The sequence below is a fragment of the Amblyomma maculatum genome, chromosome 1 (genome assembly GCF_055883805.1).
Source record: "Amblyomma maculatum isolate TAMU_Amacu chromosome 1, ASM5588380v1, whole genome shotgun sequence".
Lineage (NCBI taxonomy): Eukaryota > Metazoa > Arthropoda > Arachnida > Ixodida > Ixodidae > Amblyomma > Amblyomma maculatum.
Window position 1 is genome coordinate 356,490,175 of NC_139344.1, and position 19,824 is coordinate 356,509,998.

The following is a 19,824-nucleotide window of genomic DNA, read 5'->3' on the forward strand; positions in this document are numbered from 1 at the left end:
CCCTCCTAACAAAGGTTACTTTGGAACATTGAGCCCTACCTGCCACAACTACTCATTAGAGTTTGGCTCGGTTTATAGGGTTTTAACGTCCTGAAGCAACTTAGGCAATGAGGGATACCATAGTGGAGAGCTTCAGAAATTCGACCACCTGGAATTATTTAATGTGCTTAAAGGAATCCCCAGAGGAGGAATGTCTCCAATCCAACGGATGTCTTCAAGCGGGCACCTCGTCAGCAGCAACATTGTTTTATTGCAAAAACTATACTCCGATAGCCAAAGCGAGACCTCGGGTGGCCGCAGCTACGCCGAAGAGGCGAGCTATGGTCTCCTCATAGAAAAATCAACCTGCCATGACATTTGAATTCACGTTACTTCTATGCCACGGGCAGGAGCTGCCAACTCTGGTCGCTCCATTCATATGGCAGGGTGATATCGGAACCTGCCTGCCAGAACCATTTGCATTCTCGTTACCCCTAAGACACGCAGGCAGGTCTATACGGCTTGGTTGAAGCGTGACATAAGTGGGCTGGTAGCTTACGCTCTCGCATCATACCCTTAAAGGATAGGCTGAAGTGTCCCTAATAATGTAGCACCTTAAAGTGATAGAGCGTGACAGGGGACTAATGTAGCTGGCAAAAGAAGCTTCCGCTGTTGCTTTCGTAATTCAACTAGGGTTAACTAGAGCTACACCACAACTAATTTTTTTTAATCTCAACATGGGAGGGCGAAGATGGGTGCAGATGGTATGGCGAGAGTAATGTTTGTCCTTTTGAATGAGATTTATGATTTTAAGTTCAACTCGCTAATGGCGGATGGTGTGGTGAATGTCATTTGTGGGCTGTGGTAGTTTGCTGGAACACACGAGGGGACGAAAGACGTGCTGGACACACTTTCAATTTGTGAAGAATCTGTGTGGTCGTCACTTGCAAAATGCACACAAGCAAAGATCACTGACATCTTTGCTGGAAGATAAATTGTACTTCCCTGAGGCTCTTTCTAATCGGGTAACAATTTCTCTTGTCTTTCATATACGCTAGTTGCATAGCTTGTTTCCGCAGGCTGCAATTTTATTTTCGAAGTAGTTTCGCTTTTCCAAAATGTCTCTGCAGTAGCTTTCCGGTTGCCGCTACATCGCATAACCAAGGCGAGAAACGTGTCTCAATTTAATGAAATTCCAGATTTAACGAAAAAATTTATAAGCCCCGCCGGGGTGGTGCAGTGGTAAGACGCCCGACTACTGTGCCGGAGTTCCCGGGATCGAATCCCGGCCTCGGCGGCTGCGTTTCGATGGAGGCGAAACGAAGTGGCGTCCGTGTGCTGTGCGATGTCAGCGCACGTTAAAGATCCCCAGGTGGTCGAAATTACTCCGAAGCCCTCCACTACGGCCCCCCTTTCTCTCTATCCACTTTCACTCCCACCTTCATCCCTTCCCTTACGGCGCGGTTCAGGTGTCCACAGAGCAAGTGTGACAGATACTGCGCCTTTCCTTTCCTATGAACCAACCAACGAAAAAATTTATAGGTACTCTCAACTTCATTAAGTCAAGGTATAACTGTACTCCAGATCAATATGATGGCAAGTTCTTCTCTAGCCATATGATTGGTTGTGTAAATACTAATGAGTATGCCCTCGACTTAATTGGGCCTTTTTTGCCCACCTTTTCATGTAAAATTGGAAGTGTATGAGCTGTGTTAACTGCCAGATGTGTTAACTGGTGTAAAATGTCTGCCATGCCATAGGTGCATCATAGAAAAAAGTGGATCGTAGATGTAGGGATTTTCTATAAGGTGAATGGCATTGCTTAGTGCGATGTAATGGGGCACTGCCAATGTGTATTTTGCGGCATTGCATATTTTTCAGGTGGATCGGCAATTAAAACGACTGTAATACTGTATTTACAGGTTTGGTTTATTGAGTGTATTTGTAAACTCCATATATGTCTCTGCCATAAAAATAGAAACTTTCTTTTAAAAAGCAGTGCAGTTATACCAATAGATAATCAAATAAGAAGGCTATATGCCTTAAACTTTCATCTATTGTTTTGCACATTGTTGTAAATATTTCGCTAAGGGTACCTAATTGTACTTCATGAAATGTGTTCCCAGCAGTATATACTATATATGCAGGGAATGCCATTGCTTGTGCATTGTTTCAAATTTGCTGTTAGGTCTATATATAATTGGTCCACAGGAAGGTAAAAAGCGCAGTATCTGTCATACTAGTTGTCTCTGTGGGCACTTGAATCCCTGAATCCCACAGTAAGGGAAGGGAGTGAAAGTGGAAAGAGAAAAAGGAGCCATAGTGGATGGCTGGAGTAATTTCGACCACCTGGGGATCTTTAACAACGCACAGCACACGGGCGCCTCTCCGTTTTGCCTCCATCGAAACGCGCGGCTGCGTTTTTAATTATGTTGCTATCTTGTATGTTTTAGTAAGTGATATGTAATGAAAGTTATCTTGATATCAAGCCTGGAATTTTGCAGTTTTGTCAAGCTAAAATTATGTATAAACGTATGGGTGTGCGAGATTGGAGGGCGACCCACAAAAAAACATGTATGTAAACACAACTTACCGCAACATTTTTCTCGGTTCAGCAGTGTTGAACTCTTCTCATTTTTTAGTGAACGTCTTGTATCACGCCCCGACATCATGTTGAATAGCACACTGCATTCCCTTGCAAGTACTGCAAGTCTGACGACTTGCGGGACCGTTCACAGCACGATAAACTGACCGCGCACAGTTGTAAACGGCAATGCACCACCGGCGCTGTCGCTAGCAGACGCTCCTCGGAGCTGGAGGCGGCCGCGGTGGGTATCGTCAGTATCGTCAGCTGCTGCGCTGTCGTCTGCTGCAATGCGCGGCTCGCGTTCGGTCCGTACTGTCGTATAGCGTTTGACAACTGCATTTTAAATGTAATTTTGTCTAGGATGTATCACTTGAGGACGTAATATCATGCTAATTTGCTCCATGCGGCAGCATATCAGACTGAACAAAACTACGTGATTCGCTACATGAGCATTTTGGGGGTGTCCGGAATTTCAATATCGATTATTCGGGGAGTTTTAAAAGTAGACCGCCTCCGCAGTGACGCAGCATACTTCTTCAAAGCGCAGGCCAATGTTTAACAACCGCGGCCACCACTTACTGGTGCTCTGCGAAACGAGAAAAATGTTGCGGTAAGTTGCGTTTATTTGTGTTTTTATGGGTGCCCTCCCAACTCGCACTCCCACATATTTCGCGGTGTTTCAAAAATACTTAGCCTCGGTAATGAGATTTCATAGTTTCACGATCTGTTCTACGATCTTCATAGTTGTTGTACTGAATAACCACATCATAAATACACCGTGAAATGAGAAAACTGCTTTGGAATCTTTCGGTTCCATGTATTCGTATGGGCGCTAGCCCTACTTTTTCCCCCCAGGCGGCTGCGGCGCAGCGAGCGTCTCCTTTGTTTGTAAAGCAAGAAGGGAAAATGTATCAGGCGGTGCACTCGCTTTCGTTATTTACGTTGAGCTAATATCGAATCACCATATTTATCATTATATCGCCAATAATGTTGTATAAGGAATATATATGCTGATTTAGTCCTGAAGTCTCTTATCTGCGAAATTTCCTGGAAGATGACCGGTGTTGGCGGATTAACCAAACGAATATACTTGAAAGCTTTTATGCAGTGGAGTAACCATTAAGTCGAGAAAATGATGGCTAATAAGATTGCCTATGCTTTGTTTTGTCTTAGAAAGGATAATTATTATTACTATCCGAACGCGACACGAGCGTTTTCGGCGCTCGCGCGAAAGCAATAACAAGGAGTGATGACGTCAAAACTCTACGTGGCCTACGTCATCACTGTTTACAGGAGCGCCATCTTGCCTTGCAGAAATTAAAAGGTTCAGCGGCGCGACGCTTGATCTGCTGTTCGAAGCTAATTAGGACCGGAACGCATCCCTTGCGTCTACATATGTTGGCTGCTTAATACAGATGGAAAAGGTCAAGAGAGCTTCTTTGGGCATCATCTCTTAAAGCAGTAGGTTTTACGACGCCAAAGGTAGGTACCTTCGGGCTTGCCGTCGCTACCAGGGCCTAGCAGCGTTCCTCATTTTTGCAGTTCGCCGCCGTTTCTTTGTTGTTAACAGCTTGCATACACTGCGCATTTCGACGATATTGTTTTGAAAACGCAGATCTTACCACTGGCTTGAAGTACAATGGCGCGGAACAAGCAGGAAAAACGAGGTTAGCACATTTTGCATGTTTTTGTTTCGGAGCGTTTCCCGAGGGGCGGGGATGGTGCCTGTTGGGGATGTTCGATAAATATACATTTTCTGAAAGCTGCGCGCTTCAACTTCTCATTTTGCAGTGGCGGAGCTCGACCAGGCCAGGTCGAAGCTTGAAGGCGTGCTACAGAGCCTCATGGAGAAAACCGAAGAAAGGTGAATGCGTCGAGCTAGGAATATCCCGTATCTCACACGTGCGCATATTGAGATGCGCTGTAGGGTTTGTGCCGTCCCTAAACGAATCTTTAAAGTCTTAGAAACGCACAGCTTTTTAACGTTTCCAAAACGTCGCTGTTGCTAGCACATTTTTTACAGTGCGATAGAGCGAGCGCACGCAACTGCAACTGCGGTACCGCAATGGCGTTTATAGATCGAAATAGGCTCATCCAGACGGTATCAGCCCGGCTGGTCATCCTGTGATCACTTCTCATTAAAGAAGGTTGTAATGTTCACAGCACTGTAATTGAGATCTGAACCTGAATTAGTGTCATTTATGTGCTATCAAAACTTGTCATGTCTGTACATTTCTTCCTTTCTTTTTTTTTTTTTTTTTAGTCAAAGCTCATCATCTCAATCAGATGATGAAGCGAAAGCATTGGATGCTGCTGCTAAGTAAGTGCTTTAGTAGCAGTTTGGATGGTTTGCGTATGACGGTTCGTTGTGCCATAACACGTGCAATTTTATGTTGAAGGGATTCGTCACCTAAAAAGGTACAGAAGACTCAAAGGAAGCGTCGCCGAAAAGATGACTCTGCCATTCAAAATTCCAGTAAGTTTCGCCTACAGAACAGACATCCTGGCCCTGTTTGAATACTATTACTACCTCAGTTAAGTATGTACACAGTATCACACAAGATATCATTACAAGTGTGTACACACTGATCTTCATATTGGATTGTTCTGCCCTGTGCTTGGCTCAGCTAGAGTTACTGGTGCACCTCACTTGCTGCGTGCATTGGCTTGCATTGGAGCTGGCACGAAACGCTGAGAGCGCCATTTTCCTGTACAATGCAGCAGTCGACCGTGGAGCGGGCCGCGCATATAATACCAGAGTGATGTCTTACTTTGTGGTCGTCGGCTGTAACAGCTGAATGTAGACTTAAGTGCAAAAGGGGAATTCCAGACAAGACGACTGTGGGTTTTCCAAAATACCAAAGGTACGCCTGCACGAATGCGACAAGACCAATGAGCAATCGGAACGTTGCAGACAGGGTGGCTTGCATGCATCAACAGACTGTTTCTTTGTTTTTATGCGTGCACCTTAGGTGCAACGATGGGGCCCAGTCATGATTACAGTCATTGAAAAGTTTAGATGGCCGACCTGCGAAATAAACATGTGAAGCTAGAAAGGTGAGCTCCTGCAGCAATTCGTGCCTCATATGCACAACATTTGAGGTGCACGCATAAAAACAAAGCAACTGCGGGGCTGCTGCAGACCAGTGCGACATACGTGCTGCTGTACATCGAGAATGTACCTGACACGAAATGACCTGCACACACTTGGTCCCGACTGCTATGAATGCCACGTTTGTTGATGTGTGCAAGCTACTCTCGTCTGTGGTGTTCCAATCGCTCCTGGCCTTGTCGCATTCGTGCAAGCGTAGCTTTGGTATTTTGAAAAACTCACAGTCGTCTTGTCTGAACTTCACCTTTTGTTCTTTAATCTGCGTTCGGCTGTTACAGCCCACGACCGCACGGTAAACCATTGCTTTGACACTATTTGCGCGACCTGTTCCTCGATCGAATACTGAACTGTACAGGAAAATGGCGGACTTCCCTAGATTACCCAAAATGCACAGCGCTTCCAGCGTTCGTGCAAGCTCCCTATAAAGAACATGAAATATGCATCTTCTCTCTGGTCTACTTCCGCTTGCGTGACATCACATCATCTACCTCACATTAGGGCCATTTGTTTAACCTACACCAGTGCAGCAAAAATCCATTGTAGGTATTATGCTTAAAGTAGCTTTTTTAGGAAGCACTATGCTACTTCAAAAAGAGCCTTTTTCTTGTTTATAGAGCAGTGCTATAGGTAGTGTTACAGCCCCTTTCATTTTGGCCTAGAAAAGGACAACCTGTGTATATAAGAGCATTGAACCATGTATGGGGGTTTTTAATAGCACTGTATACTGTGGACAGCGCTATTATTGGCAACATTAGCCATTTTAAGACAAAGAAGGAGAGCAAAGGCAACATTCCATGGTGCTGCGCCTTTCAACCATGTCAAATATTTGCTTGAACGAATGTGATAGCACACTTTATAATGCTGTGAGGCATTTGCTGTAGTCCTGCATGCTGGTGGCAAACACTTAGCCAGAAAAGCTCACATGTATTGCCCGTACACAGCAGTGGTGGTACCCCGCAGCATAGGTTAAGGTGCTCAACTATTCAGCCAAAGTATGTGGTATCGAATCCCCTCCATGGCAGCTGCTTTTCGTTGGAGGCAGAAAGCAAGGCGCTACGTGTGCTATGCAATGTCGGTGCATGTCAAAGGAAACTAAGTGGTCAAAATTTCCAGTGTCCCCCACTACGGCGTTTCTCACAGCCTGAGGCGCTTTGGGATGTTAGACCATATAAACCAAACCAAACAACAATGGTCTTACTTGGGTGAGGCCAGAAGCTATGCTTGAGAGACCATTGTGGTCATGCAGTCTCTAGAACCTTCCTATATTATTGTCGGAACTGTTAGTGCACACAAATCCTAGCATCAAGCAGACAGTCATTCGTGTATTCAACCTTGAGGCCAGTTTTCAGTAACAGTGAAATCATTCATGTCTGTCTCTGTTTTTTTTTTTTTTTTTTCCAGATACGTACATCACTAAAATATATGGCTGCAGTGTCGATCTCGCCCAGTTTGATGAAAATTCCCCGTTATACTCCATGTGTCGTAGCTGGATACAAAATAAGCCCCTGCAGAGTGCTGAGAAGAATCACAGCGGTGATGAAGGTGACAAGAAAAAGGTAAGCATCCTTCTTCCTTTGCTTTGTGGTGATGTATGTACTGTTTCCAGTGAAATCCTATGGCCGCCTGCAATGTTGCGCTCTTGTCGGAAGCACAAAAGGTGAAATGTTGTTTTCAGTGTTACTGGTGGTTTCAATGTTCTCAAATTTTGCACCAAGGTGAAGGGAAGTCAAAATCTTGCATTTTTTTTTTTTGTGCCATGTTTTCAGTACGGTTTTCCCTGATGTGTGTAAAAAAAAAAAACTTGAAATATCTTGTCTGTAGCTGCGGCTTATTGTATTTAAAAACAGCATTGTTTGGGTACTAAGTGACAGCGCCATGTATTGCTATGAAGGTGCTGTTTCTTTATATGCTGCAAGATTTGGCTTTTCTGGTCTAGCGCTGCCACCATAGGCAGTGTACTTCAGTTCATTCAGACAGGACACGAAGGTGATAAACTTAATAAAAGCAATAACGAAAACGGATCATATTTTGTGGCTTGATGCAATTCAGAGCATGAACCAGTCCGATTTAGGATTAAAACATTTGTACTTGTTTGTGAAAGTGACACAACTATAAACACACTCTCTTCATATGGTCTTGTTGGCTGTCCTCATACGGTCATGTACAATTTATATAAGCATCTGATGGATAACTGTGCTGGTTTATATCCCTTTGCTATACTTTTGCATGGAATTTTGTGGCTCTACAGCAAAGGCTAGGTAGGAAGGGAGAGAGACAGGCTTTTGTCACTGTCCCACGGAGAATGGCCTATGTCATTCAACTTCGCCCCACTGCAACCCTACTCTGAACAGTACACTCCAAAGCACAGTGACGGAGATGTCTCTGTCCCTCCTCTTGTCCTCTTCTTCCCTTTCCTGTTTAACTTCCAAGAGCCACAAAAAGCTGTCTACGAGTATAGATGTTAGTCTAGACAAAATCATGAAATGGAACTCATGGGCGGGAAGCAAGTGGAACGTTGGAAGATGTGGCGGACGCCGCTCATATTCCAGTTTATCAGATTGCGCTCTCTTTGTAGGCCGCCTTGATGACAGTGAAAAGCGTACTGCTATTGTCACTAATTAAAATGACAACGAACAGATACCTAAGCTAGTTCGTCTGAATTACATCATTCAGCTCTTAGATAGCGCCTTTCACGGCCATGCAGATCCAGTTCGTAGTGACAACAATGCCCTCTTGTGTCTATATCGTGCTGGAAAAAAAAAAAGCTTTAAGCTGAAATCTCCGCTGTATTGCTGGCGTCTATATTAGTCTGAAAAGTCGAGCTTCGACTCCGTACAGTTCGAAATATCAGTCAAGAAAATGTACACATGTTGTGCGTGACTGTTTCTGAATGAAGTCCGAATGATTGGAGTTTGAGAAATTGGTCAGCTTGTATAGATGTTAAGCGTCGTCATTCTTTAATCCACTCATATAGCTTTTTCTGTCTCCTCTACTTTTTTTTTTTTTTTTTATTCAGAGCACCAGTGAAATGACAGATGATGAAGAGGATGTAAAGGGCATTTTTGCGCTGCCTGCGCCAGTGCCTCCTCCAAAGGACAGTAGTAGCAATGTCAAAGACTTGCGGATACCTTCACCAGTTCCACAGCCATCTGAGAAGTTTTTCATGGCATCGGTGAGCTTTTTGTGACTGTCTCATGTGATGTAGAGTCGCAGTCATATTGTCAAGCATGCTTCTGCAATTAAACTCCTTGCACATCACCATCAATCCATCTTATTCAGTGAGTATTGGGAAGTATATTGCACAAGCGAGGAACTGCTGCTGATGTGTTTGCACGTAAACCAGAGACACCTTCACAATTTTTCGCCCAAAATTCTCGAGAAAAACTGAAATGCCAAGATGTGTTTTATATTATTTTGGCCACACCTGCTGTAAAGGGAACGAGCACACATACAAATGACGTGTACACTGTGCATGCAGTTTATTGTCATGCCACCTGTCTTTTTCAGCCCTCCTTTTTTCTGCCACTGAAAAGAAGCATGCTCCTTTTCACGTTACAGCTTTCTCTCTTCCCCTTGCTTGCTTAATTGAACTGCATTGTGTTTTTGTATGGCACTGCTGCTTATGCTGGCTAGTGTTCAGGGTTCTGCTTAGCAACACAATTGGTATCTTCTTGTCTCCTTGCTTTCCTCTCATTTTTTATGCAAAAATGCCCTTAACCCCATCCTGGCCTCCCTGGATCCAGAGATCTTTAGCAGCCTTCACTGTGTCACAAGTGGGACCGTCACACTGGACAGTTGTACTGCCACTGAAGGCTGCTGGCATGGAAAAGATTAGTGCCAGAAGCTTACCTAGTGAGGCTATATTGGCTCTGCTGTCCGAAGCGCTGTTGGGCATTAAATGGGTAGTGCTGTGTTCAGTGAGTTTAGTACTGGCGTACATAGCGATATGCATCAGGGACATAATCTGTTATTCGGACCTACCTGGCAGGAGAGGATGCTGTGTACATACAGATTAGTAAAGGTATGGTGGCTAAATAGGCAAACCTCAAGTCATAATCATTGTATAACATTCGGTAATGATACAAAGATGGTCGACAGGTTTTGCAAATTAGAATTTGGGCGAATAAACATGTATCACAGTGTGCTGATCAGCACAGTGAACAGTGAGAGATTTTATAAATGGCACAGGGGATATGCTCGTAGAATTCACAGAAAAGAATGACCTAAGAATAATGACCATCTTCCTCTGCAGACGTAAAAAGTGGGATACTGAAAAGCCCAGATGAGAAAATTAAAAATTAATTTCACTGAATAATGTACATTCTTCTCAGTGGCATGCAAGATGTAGTATAAGTGTAGTGGACATAAGACTGTGAGGTCTCTCTCAATCAGATCATCTCCTTTCCATGTTGTGACAATAACCTCTTTTTCAGGATGATGCTGAAATTGTACCAGTAAGTGTCCTCTTGGCAGGTCATCAAACACGCTGGAAGACGGTGAGACAAAAGTAAGCTTGGTTTTATTGCAATAGCATCCAAGAGATAGGTGTGTTTTATTGCAATAGCATCCAAGAGATAGGTGTGTTGTCGACCGAGTGAAATTCTATCATTCAACTGCAGTGCGGAAGCAGTTAACTGAAATAACTGCTGGAGTGAAAATGCATGCTGGGTCCACTAACACTGCCACACAGTGGCCTTTTCAATATAGCTTTGATTTTCAAAAGGATAATTGTGTTTTGTTCCCATTACAGCTGTCCTGTTCATGGTTGATTTGACACTGAAATTGCATGCTAAACATTTTTGAGGATATGATTTGACACTGAAATTGCGTGCTAAACATTTTTGAGGCTATATAAAACAGTACTTGCATATTGGCACCAGTGGCCACTTGTATCATTTTATGTCATGAGAAAAATTGTAAAATAGTAAATTGCAGACTAGGTACAGAATGCTTGCCTTTCTCTGCAAGGCTGCATGTCAGAGCAGTTATGTTATTTCTGTTTTAGATTTATTTCTGCCACCGCTAGTAAACAAGTAGGAGGGGGTCATTTTATTTTCAGAGCAAAACTGTCTTTGCAAACATGGCCGGGAAATGAATTTGGGCCTCCTAGGTGAGAGCATAGGTCCACATCTTTAGATTTTATCCTAGAAACTTATGCCGTGCTGTTCGCGACGTGATGTCAAAAGTAAATAACACAAATCTGACATCGGAATAACCCGATGAGTGATGTCGTGGAGATGAACGATAGAGTGCAGCACCCTTGTGCAAACATACTGCACCCCCAAATATCTTATGCAGTACATTTTTTGTACCTGGCAGTGGCATATAGTGTACATCTTTGGTGTTTGCAGCAAAAGATCCATCAGTACCAGTAGATAAAAAACCACATACTTTACAACAAAGGGTTTCATGCAAAGGTTAGTAGAGGACAGTGTGGTTCAATAGATTGAAGGGATGTAAACAGATATTGAAGGGACTATGAGAATGGTGTCATCCAATTATTCCATCCAGTCTCCTTACAGGATTGCCGTCTGTCAGTTCCCGAGTGGAGAGGGCAAATGTAGGAAGGGGAACTGATGAAAAAAAAATTTTTTCTGTAATTGGTTCTTTTATTTTTTTCTGTGTTGATATTTATCTCTGAGCAAAAAAGATGCCATGATTGTCGAAAAATTAGTTTTAAATACCTTCTTACCAGTTTATTCAAACCCGTAATGTCCTTGCTGAAAAGGACATGTTGCCACTGTGTTGATGTGAAGTGCCCCTGGGATCTGCGACAAGCATGTCTATATGACAGTGACCCTTATATATTTGTATTTTCTAGTTTATGAAACCTCTGCTTTTGATAAGAGGGGGCTCTGTTGTTGCTAGACCGTGGTTTACTATTGATGCGGGCCAGTTTCTATTTGCCCTCAATGTTCCTTCACGGGAATCGACACCAAATTTTGGATGCATTCTTTTTCTTCTTTGGAAAAGCTCGTAAATTTCTAGTGTGCATGAATTAGGGCATGGAATTTAGCTGTGCCAGCTGAATAATGTATAACTGGATTTTTTTTTCCTCATGTCACTTTACCAGTTTATTTCAACAGCCAGAGTCCATAACATAAAAAATTGTCTTGGGGTCAAGTGAGGCAAGCGGAAATTGAAATTAAATTGCTGCATTTTCGTTTTTGTTTTTTACTCCAGCATTTGGGCAGGCTTACATAGAGTGGACTGCAGTTTTTGTACGCCTAAGATGACCTCAATTAATTTGGCAATGTTACTACATTCTGATCACAAAATACAGGAGCTGCATAGTTTTCTTATCGGAACCTGCCGTTTTCCATTTCCTTTCAGGCTACTCCATTATCAATTTATGCAATGCACAGCTAAGTATCACTTGTAATGCAGCTGCTTCCTTCTGCACTAGTAACCATTCCATATTAAATGCGGACTCTCTCAAGCAATATTGAAATCTACCCTTGTGCACTTCCTCGGAAAGCAACTCAGGAGGGGTGCCTTCAGCAGTGTTGAATGCCTAAATAACTAATAACCAGTGGTTCCTTAAACGTAAAAGCAATTCCTGCTCCGACAATTTTAATGGGTTGCTATAATACTTCTTCCACCAGGTGGAAAGAGGCAGCCATGGCGAATGAGGAGCGCTACAAAGAGAGTGCGACGATTCTTCTCAAGGCAATGAGGCAAGTTGGACACTTGCTAAATGTATGCGGGTCTGTGACTGGCTGGTGCTGCTGGACTTGGCAGGGAAAGGGAAATTCGGAGAGAGTAACCACAGTCAAGTGGATTGTGCCACACTGATCACACCATCAGCTCGCACAGTCTGAGCACGTCAGCGGTAGCGACTGGTGTGGCGACAGGTGGACAGAAGGAACTCTCCGTAGCCAACCTGATTCAATGGGTGGGGAGAGTGGTGTGTGTGATGGCGTGTTGCATTGTGGAGAGCACTTGGACTGGTACGTCACAAGCCTCGGTGGAGCGGAGAGAGGGAAATCTTGGCACTCCTTAAGCTGAGGCGAGTGAAGATGGCCGTGATGCTAACGCAGTCTCCGCTGCATGAACCGCATTGAAAGTTTGCAATTTTTTTTGTTCTGTTGCATGGGCTTTCAGTGAATACATCAGGTGGTACATCTGGAGATTAGGGTTGACGTGGCACAAGGTGAATTGCAAGGTTGGGAGGTTCTTTAGTTAGCATTGCCACACAAGGGCTGCTAAGGGGTGACGAGGGTCTTGAAAGGTTTTCTTATATTTCAAATATGCATCTATATATTAAATATCTCATCTGAAGGGGAAGATATGGCAAAATAACATCCGAATTAGGTCTTTTCTTATACGGGCCATTATGGTAATTGCTCATTAAAAAGAGCTTGTTTAGAAACATGCAAGTATTTCAAAAGGTCCACTGCACATAACAAAAGAAATTCCCACAAAGTCATTTTCTTGACGATAGATGAATAGCAGTCTGAAAGAAAGTGTGTGGCAGTAATTAGCCCTAATTTAGTCTTAATTGCTAGTATATCACAATTAAGGAGGAAAAGGAAAGCTTTAGGATATAGCTAAGCCATTGTTAAAAGCAACCATACCACATTCACTGATATTTGTTTGTGTAGTAGTAGAAGACTTTTTTGAAGTGCAGCACATGTAATTATGATAAAAACTTGGGTAAGGCAAAGGCATTTATCAGAAAAAAAAAATTTTTAAAGTTTTATGGCCTTCTCCACTTCCGTTTGCTGAACGTGCGGGAAAACCTAAAGTTTTTTTTATGTATCCCTGTTGTTGCTGAACACAAGAGCTCCAATTTTATTAAGGCAACTACCTTTATTAGCTCGTACTTGTGGCCATGACCCTGTCTGTCTGGCCACGAGAAGTGTCACACTTCTTCGAGATTTCGCGAGATGCGACGGCATCACCTGGTGACGTCATCGGCCATTCTACCGCGAAGAAGATAGTTAAAAATAAATAAATCCCGTCTCTACCGGGAATCAAACCTCCATTCCTTGAATTCTCAGCCGAGCACTTTAACCAACTGTGCCACGCCCAGGATAGTGAAACGCACATAATTCTCCTTGTCTACCCTGAGGATGATAGTAGCGGGATTCCGAGTGACAGATAAGCATTTCCTATCCTATAAACCAATTATGAACGCCAGTGAACTCTGATGTATTCAACGGAATGCTGATTGTGTTCGGCAAAAGGCGCGCGATGTACCATCACGACTGGTCATGACGTCGCAAGGCGATTCACACATACATGAAGCTGGCCCCGCTGGGCGTCTGATCCAGGCATCCGTGTGGCGCCTTTCATTTGGCGCATCGAACGCCGCACCACACAGCAAACAGAGGCAGTCCCAGTGCAGCAGGCATCAGCGGCGTTTCAAATTGGTTTACAGGAAAGGAAAGGCGCAGTACCTGTCACAATCCGCCCTTTTCACAAAATGAGTGGTTGAAAATTCGTCTGCTACTGGTTGAAAAAGTCCTTGTGGGACACAGCCTCCTACGAAATGGTAATGTAAGTTCTTGACAGCTACTGCCATCTGTCGCGTATGCCTGTCACGAATATGAACTGCGCATGGCCCTTGAGATCAGCCCCGGCTGCGCCGATTGCGGAGGCCAGGAACTGCGCATGAGGGCTGGGGGTTTGTTTTCAACCAGGGGAGAGGCGCGCATGCACATAGTGGCTTTATGAAAAAGGCGGATTCTCTATGGACACCGAGCTGTAAGGGAAAGTAAGGTAGGAGTGAAAAACGTGCCGTAGTGGAGGCCTTCAGACCACCGTGTAATAGAGCCTTTCGCCTCATCACATTTTAGTGGTCCAAAGTGCTTTCTAGAATTTTTTTAATAAGTTCAAGCAATCAAATTTCATATGCCACCCACTCACATGGTCTGAATGGTATCAGACTGGCTTTGTTGGGGAGGAACTAGTAATCTCAAGGCATACTTTGCCACATGAATCGTATTGTCTAGCAAGCTTTATTTTCTGTTAAGAAAAGGTGCAATCTTGACCCATTTTTTTTTTTTAGCTGATGAAAAAGTTGCTTACTGTCCAAGTAATGAGCTCAGAAAAGTTGCGTTTGCATCTTGTCTTGCGTGTGGTTTCTTCTTTCTGCAACTTATCCTGCGTTATTCTTTACATTCCAGCAATGACCAGGATGCGCCATCACAATGGGAGAGTGCTCCAGCGTGAGGAAGGAGCATTTCCGCATTTTTGTCTTGAGCTGGTGTGGTGGATTACACTAATCAACCTGGAGTAGCAGTGGATGAAGTTCAAAAAGTGCTTTCCTTGGTAAAATTTTGTATAGTAAATTAAGTTGGAAGAACATCTGCAGTGCAGCCAGATATTCTGCCCGATCCCAATTACTGTGCCGGATTTTGTGCATCTCCCAATAACTGCGCAGTAATCCAAAGCCCTGTGTGGTGTATTCAGCCCATTAAGAAGTGGGGACTCGATGGACTCCATCTCCCCATTACTAGCGACATTATGAGAAGATAGAAGAAATTCCATTTCTCCATTACACTGTATATATTGGCCTTCGGTAGTTCTACCCAGGCTTCCTGGTCTTTGCATGTGGTACCGCTCCATGTTGATGCTCACAGCGGTGGCATCAAAGGGACTGGTATTTTTTCATTTTTTTTTTTTAGGTGTCACATTATGTAACTGTGCAATGTGTCTGGGGTTTCTGTTACCGTCATTACACATGTACACTCCACAGGGAGGTTTGAATGCACTGCTCGGACTTGCACATAACTCATCTGTTCAGGCATCTGTAGTACTTCATTGGTGTCCAGATTGTAACTTTCGAGGTGGCTCAGATGATTATATATTAATGAAATTCCTATTGGGTTTGGTGTTGCAACATCAAAAAGAATGTGGCTGCCTACATGCAGTTTGTCGCCCACATATAAACAATCGTTTTCGAACCACCATCGAATGCAAATTTCCTTATGTTAGGTAGGACACACAGCAGTTTCGTTTTCCATTTGGTTCACATTTTTTCAATGCAAAGCAATTCCATGCCGCGTGAGCGGCATCATCAGAGGAAGTCACCACGAGCGTTTAGGGAAAGGGAAAAAATAAATATTGATAATAAATGTGAAGTAAGCATCTTAGTAGGTAATAAATATATTGAAAGAATATACAGGATAATAAAAAACATACACTAAAAGAAATGAGAAAAAATAAACACTAAAAAGCAAACTAAACTCTTACATGTCGGAAAAGCAACGAAACGCAGAACGAGCTTATTGCGAAACTAAGTGCAGAACTCTCAATGCTTTTGCATTTCCGCACATAAGGATACTAAAGCGCGCACCCCTGCAATAATTTTTTGGTAGGTGGCGACGTGGAAATATTAATTCAGGGTGCACACAAAAATTAGTTGTAGTTTAGCTCGTTAACTGTAGTTGGATTGCGAAAGCAACGGTGGAAGCTTTTTTTGCGTGCTACATTATTGGGGAAACTTAAACTCGTCCTTTAAGGGTATGACAAGAGAGCGTAAGCTACCAGCCTACATATAAAGTCGCGCTTCAACCAAGCCGTATGGACGTGCCTACGTGTCGTAGGGGTAAGGAGAATGCAAACGGTTCGGATATCACCCTCCTTCCATATGAAAGGAGCAATCTGAGTTGGCAGCACCTGCCCTTGGCATAGGGGTAACATGAATTTAAATGTCATGGCAGGCTGATTTTTTCATGAGGAGACCGTAGTTACTCCATTTCATGGTCATCCGAGGTCTTGCTTTGGCTGTTGGAGTATTTCTTTCGCAATAAAAATGGTGCCGGGCTTATATTGGGAATCGCTACTGATTCGGCACACTTAACAAGATTCTACTGCATCAACTGGAACTTTAGACCGACAGCTCTACTGCTCCAGGTACAGTCTAGAGTTTCACCTCTCTTTGCACTATGTACTAGCCTATTTTAGCCCGACCAAGGTCAAACCAAGCACGCGCACACCCAGGACTAACAATGCTTGAATATATGGTGCCAGATTTGTCCTCTTTCATATCAAAATTCTGACGCAATGGGTGGTGTCATACCATTTCATGCATCTGCTAGTCTAGTTGGAGACAGGGATTTGAACCGACTAATGTGCCTCTTTAGCTCTATGCTCCATTACCTTGCTACGCCAGTGACAGCACAGCAGGTATTTTCGAATCTGATCGTGCTGTGTGAATGAGCCTTCAACTTCAGACCTTAGTGGCTCGAAATTTTTGTTTTATGACCTCACTTCAGCTGGAATGGTGAATCGGGCAAATACCTGCGCGGAACTTTAACTAGGAGCCCAAAGAAAGCACTTTCCATTTTAACTCGCTCTTAACCAGTTACATGTCTTTACTCTGCATATGCATACCCACTTTATTTTCATTCGATAGAGTGTCGGCAGCCTGTGGTAGTGTATCAGCAACGGAATGATCAGGCACATGAAATAGCTCCTCTAGAACATCACCTAGTGCAAAGCTCTCTCAGTAACATCAGTGTTGTTTGATATGTTTAATGCTTAAAGGGCCCGTGAAAAGCTATTTACTAAAGCTAGAAAATGCTTATGAGCTATAAGGTATTGTCTGTCATCTCTACAACGCAAGAATTTTTAAGCTAGCTTCACTAACACCGAAGATATCTGAGATCGAAAACGGTACTCCTTCCATCCCTCAACTCTGCGGAAGCTGGCGAGCAAAAAAAAAAATAATACAAAAGACGCGACTACGCCTTACTATGCTCCGTCCTGCCCTCGTCACTGATGAGTGGGCGCACCCTGAAAGCCTAGATGACGCTATCGGGGAGGTTTGGCCTAATCTGTTGCAAGCGGCCGGCTAATTTAAATTACTTGTAAATCATAGGTTCCATACTGAGCTTTTATATTTGGCTCCAATACTCGCAAAGACCACCTCTATGGATTTCTTGCATGAGACCATCATTATTAGCTTCTTTAAGCTATTGTTCGGTATATGTTGCACCAGGATTGTTTAAATACAGTGAACTCTCGTTAATTCAGTCACCAAGGGGCCAGGCAAAATGTTCGCATTATCAAATAGGCGTGAAAAAAAAAAAAAGGTGCCGTAAACGGTTATATAAAGCGCTTTGCTGTGTGCACAGTGTCGGGAATGTCGAAATCGTAAATGCCTTTGCTATAACTTTTTGCAGCACGATGCAGTAGCAGTGCTTCACTGCATAATCTACATAGTGAAGCATTGCAGTGACACTGTGCCTGACCAGTGCGCATCTTCAATGTACTGAAAGCAGCATGTGGATGCACATGAGAGATATATGCGTAGAACAGCTTGACACCATCCCCCCATCCCCCCAAAGTTGCACGTTGAGCTAGTTGGTCACACATCCCTTGGAAGAAGGCAGCAGAGCAGGTAACAACACAAAACATAAGAAGCACACACAAACACGAGGACAAAGCTGCATTGACAACTGTAGTTGTCAGTGCAGCATTATCCTTGTGTTTGTGTGTGCTTATGTTTTGTGTTGTTACCCATATAATTGTCAGTGCAGCATTATCCTTGTTTGTGTGTGCTTATGTTTTGTGTTGTTACCTGCTCTGCTGCCTTCTTCCAAGAGATACTTAAGTGCAATTAGGCGAAAGACTTTATATAGCGTGGTGGTCCATAGCCATCCAGTACGGCACCTTTCTCACTCCCACTCCTTTTCCTTACGGCTCGGTTCAAGTGTCCGCAGAGAATTGTGACAGATACTGCGCCTTTTCTTTCCTGTAAACCAATTTGAAACATCGCTGATGCCTGCTGTACTGTCTGGTGCGGCCTTCAAGGAAGCGCCAAATGAAAGGCGCTGCACAGACACCCCGCCGGGGTCAGCTTCATATATGCTTGAACCGCCTGGTGACGCTAGTCTCGTGGAATCTCATGATGTGGGACACTACTAGATGCACATGCTGGCGAGTCATGAGTCCTTGCGCCTTAAAAAATGTGCCAAAGCGTGGTCGGACAGCCGGCGGCGGTTGTGTTCGAACCCAGCTACACTGGCACAGTACTAGTCGGTATTCTTAACCACTGCGCCACCGCGGCAGGGCCTTCGGGATGTTGAAGGGGCATAGAAATGTGCTTCTGAAAGTGAGTATAATGCACTGAGTGTGCATGCCAAGTAAAGCCCACAGAAGTGAGCCGATCATTTGCTCATCGCGGTGGTTCAGTGGTTTGGGACGTTGGTTCGCTCCTGGTCGCGGCGGCTGCTGTTCTATGAAGGTGAGAAGCAAGGTGCTCGTGTACCGCATGTTGTCGGTGCACGCTAAGGATCCCCAGGTGGTCGAAACCCTCCACTCGGGCACCACCTTTTTCCATTGTCGCTCCCACCTTCCTCCCATCACGGCGAGGTTCAAGTGTCCAGAGAGAAGTGGCAGATACTGCACTTTTTTACACAGCAGTGACCAAAAAGTGCACAGGTTACTGAATTGCCTTGGCAGCGCATTCCCGAGTGCCGTCACACTGTTAATATTTTGTGCACTTCAGTGCAAGAGCTGAAAGTGAAAACGTGGAGCCCATTTTTAGTCCCGAATATTTCTGGTGCTACACATAAGCTACATGAGACTTTTGTGGGAGAATGATAGGCGATTGGATAACTATCACTTGGATTTAACCTCATAAGACACCCTTTCAGTTTACCTTCAAGGCGATTGGATAACTATCAGCACCACTTGGATTTAACCTCATAAGACACCCTTTCAGTTTACCTTCATCCCTTCCTTTACACTTCGTCGATAACGTGTCCGAGAAATGTGTTACTATGCCCTTTCTATTTCCCAAAACCAGCGGCCATTTTTTTTTTTTTTTAATCTTGCACATTGTGCATGACTCGCAAGGGCCACTTGCCTTCATTGCTACTAGAAGCATGTCACCGGTGTGGGTGCAGTGTATTCTTGCTTGTAGCTGCTGATAGGCTTCTTAGCCGTTGCCACTTTTATACATCAAACTGTTTTCTGATCCCCTTCAAGTTCGATGATTCTGCTTTTGATTTGAGAATATTCTCACCAAACCGAAATTCACGTTGGGATATTGCGACCATTAGTTCAATCACTTGTCAATTTTTCTGCCCCGACCTTCGACAGAATCCAGTGGCGTAGATCACCAGTAGCTGGTACCGAGAAAGACTTCCCATGTAAAATGTAAACTGAATTGTCGCATACATATCCACGT

The 19,824-nt window shown here is 43.9% G+C and overlaps 1 protein-coding gene across 1 annotated transcript; it reads left to right on the plus strand.

Annotated features, from left to right (window-relative positions):
- Nucleotides 1-3,842: 3,842 nt before the first annotated feature.
- Nucleotides 3,843-15,025, plus strand: mip40 (Myb-interacting protein 40). Its single transcript, XM_084591380.1, has 10 exons — nucleotides 3,843-4,048; nucleotides 4,182-4,233; nucleotides 4,358-4,430; nucleotides 4,830-4,886; nucleotides 4,966-5,042; nucleotides 7,080-7,234; nucleotides 8,695-8,850; nucleotides 10,112-10,185; nucleotides 12,284-12,355; nucleotides 14,810-15,025. The coding sequence occupies exons 2-10, from the start codon at nucleotides 4,206-4,208 to the stop codon at nucleotides 14,853-14,855; spliced, it is 738 nt and encodes a 245-aa protein (XP_084447506.1). The 5' UTR covers nucleotides 3,843-4,048; nucleotides 4,182-4,205; the 3' UTR covers nucleotides 14,856-15,025.
- The last annotated feature ends 4,799 nt before the right edge of the window (nucleotides 15,026-19,824 follow it).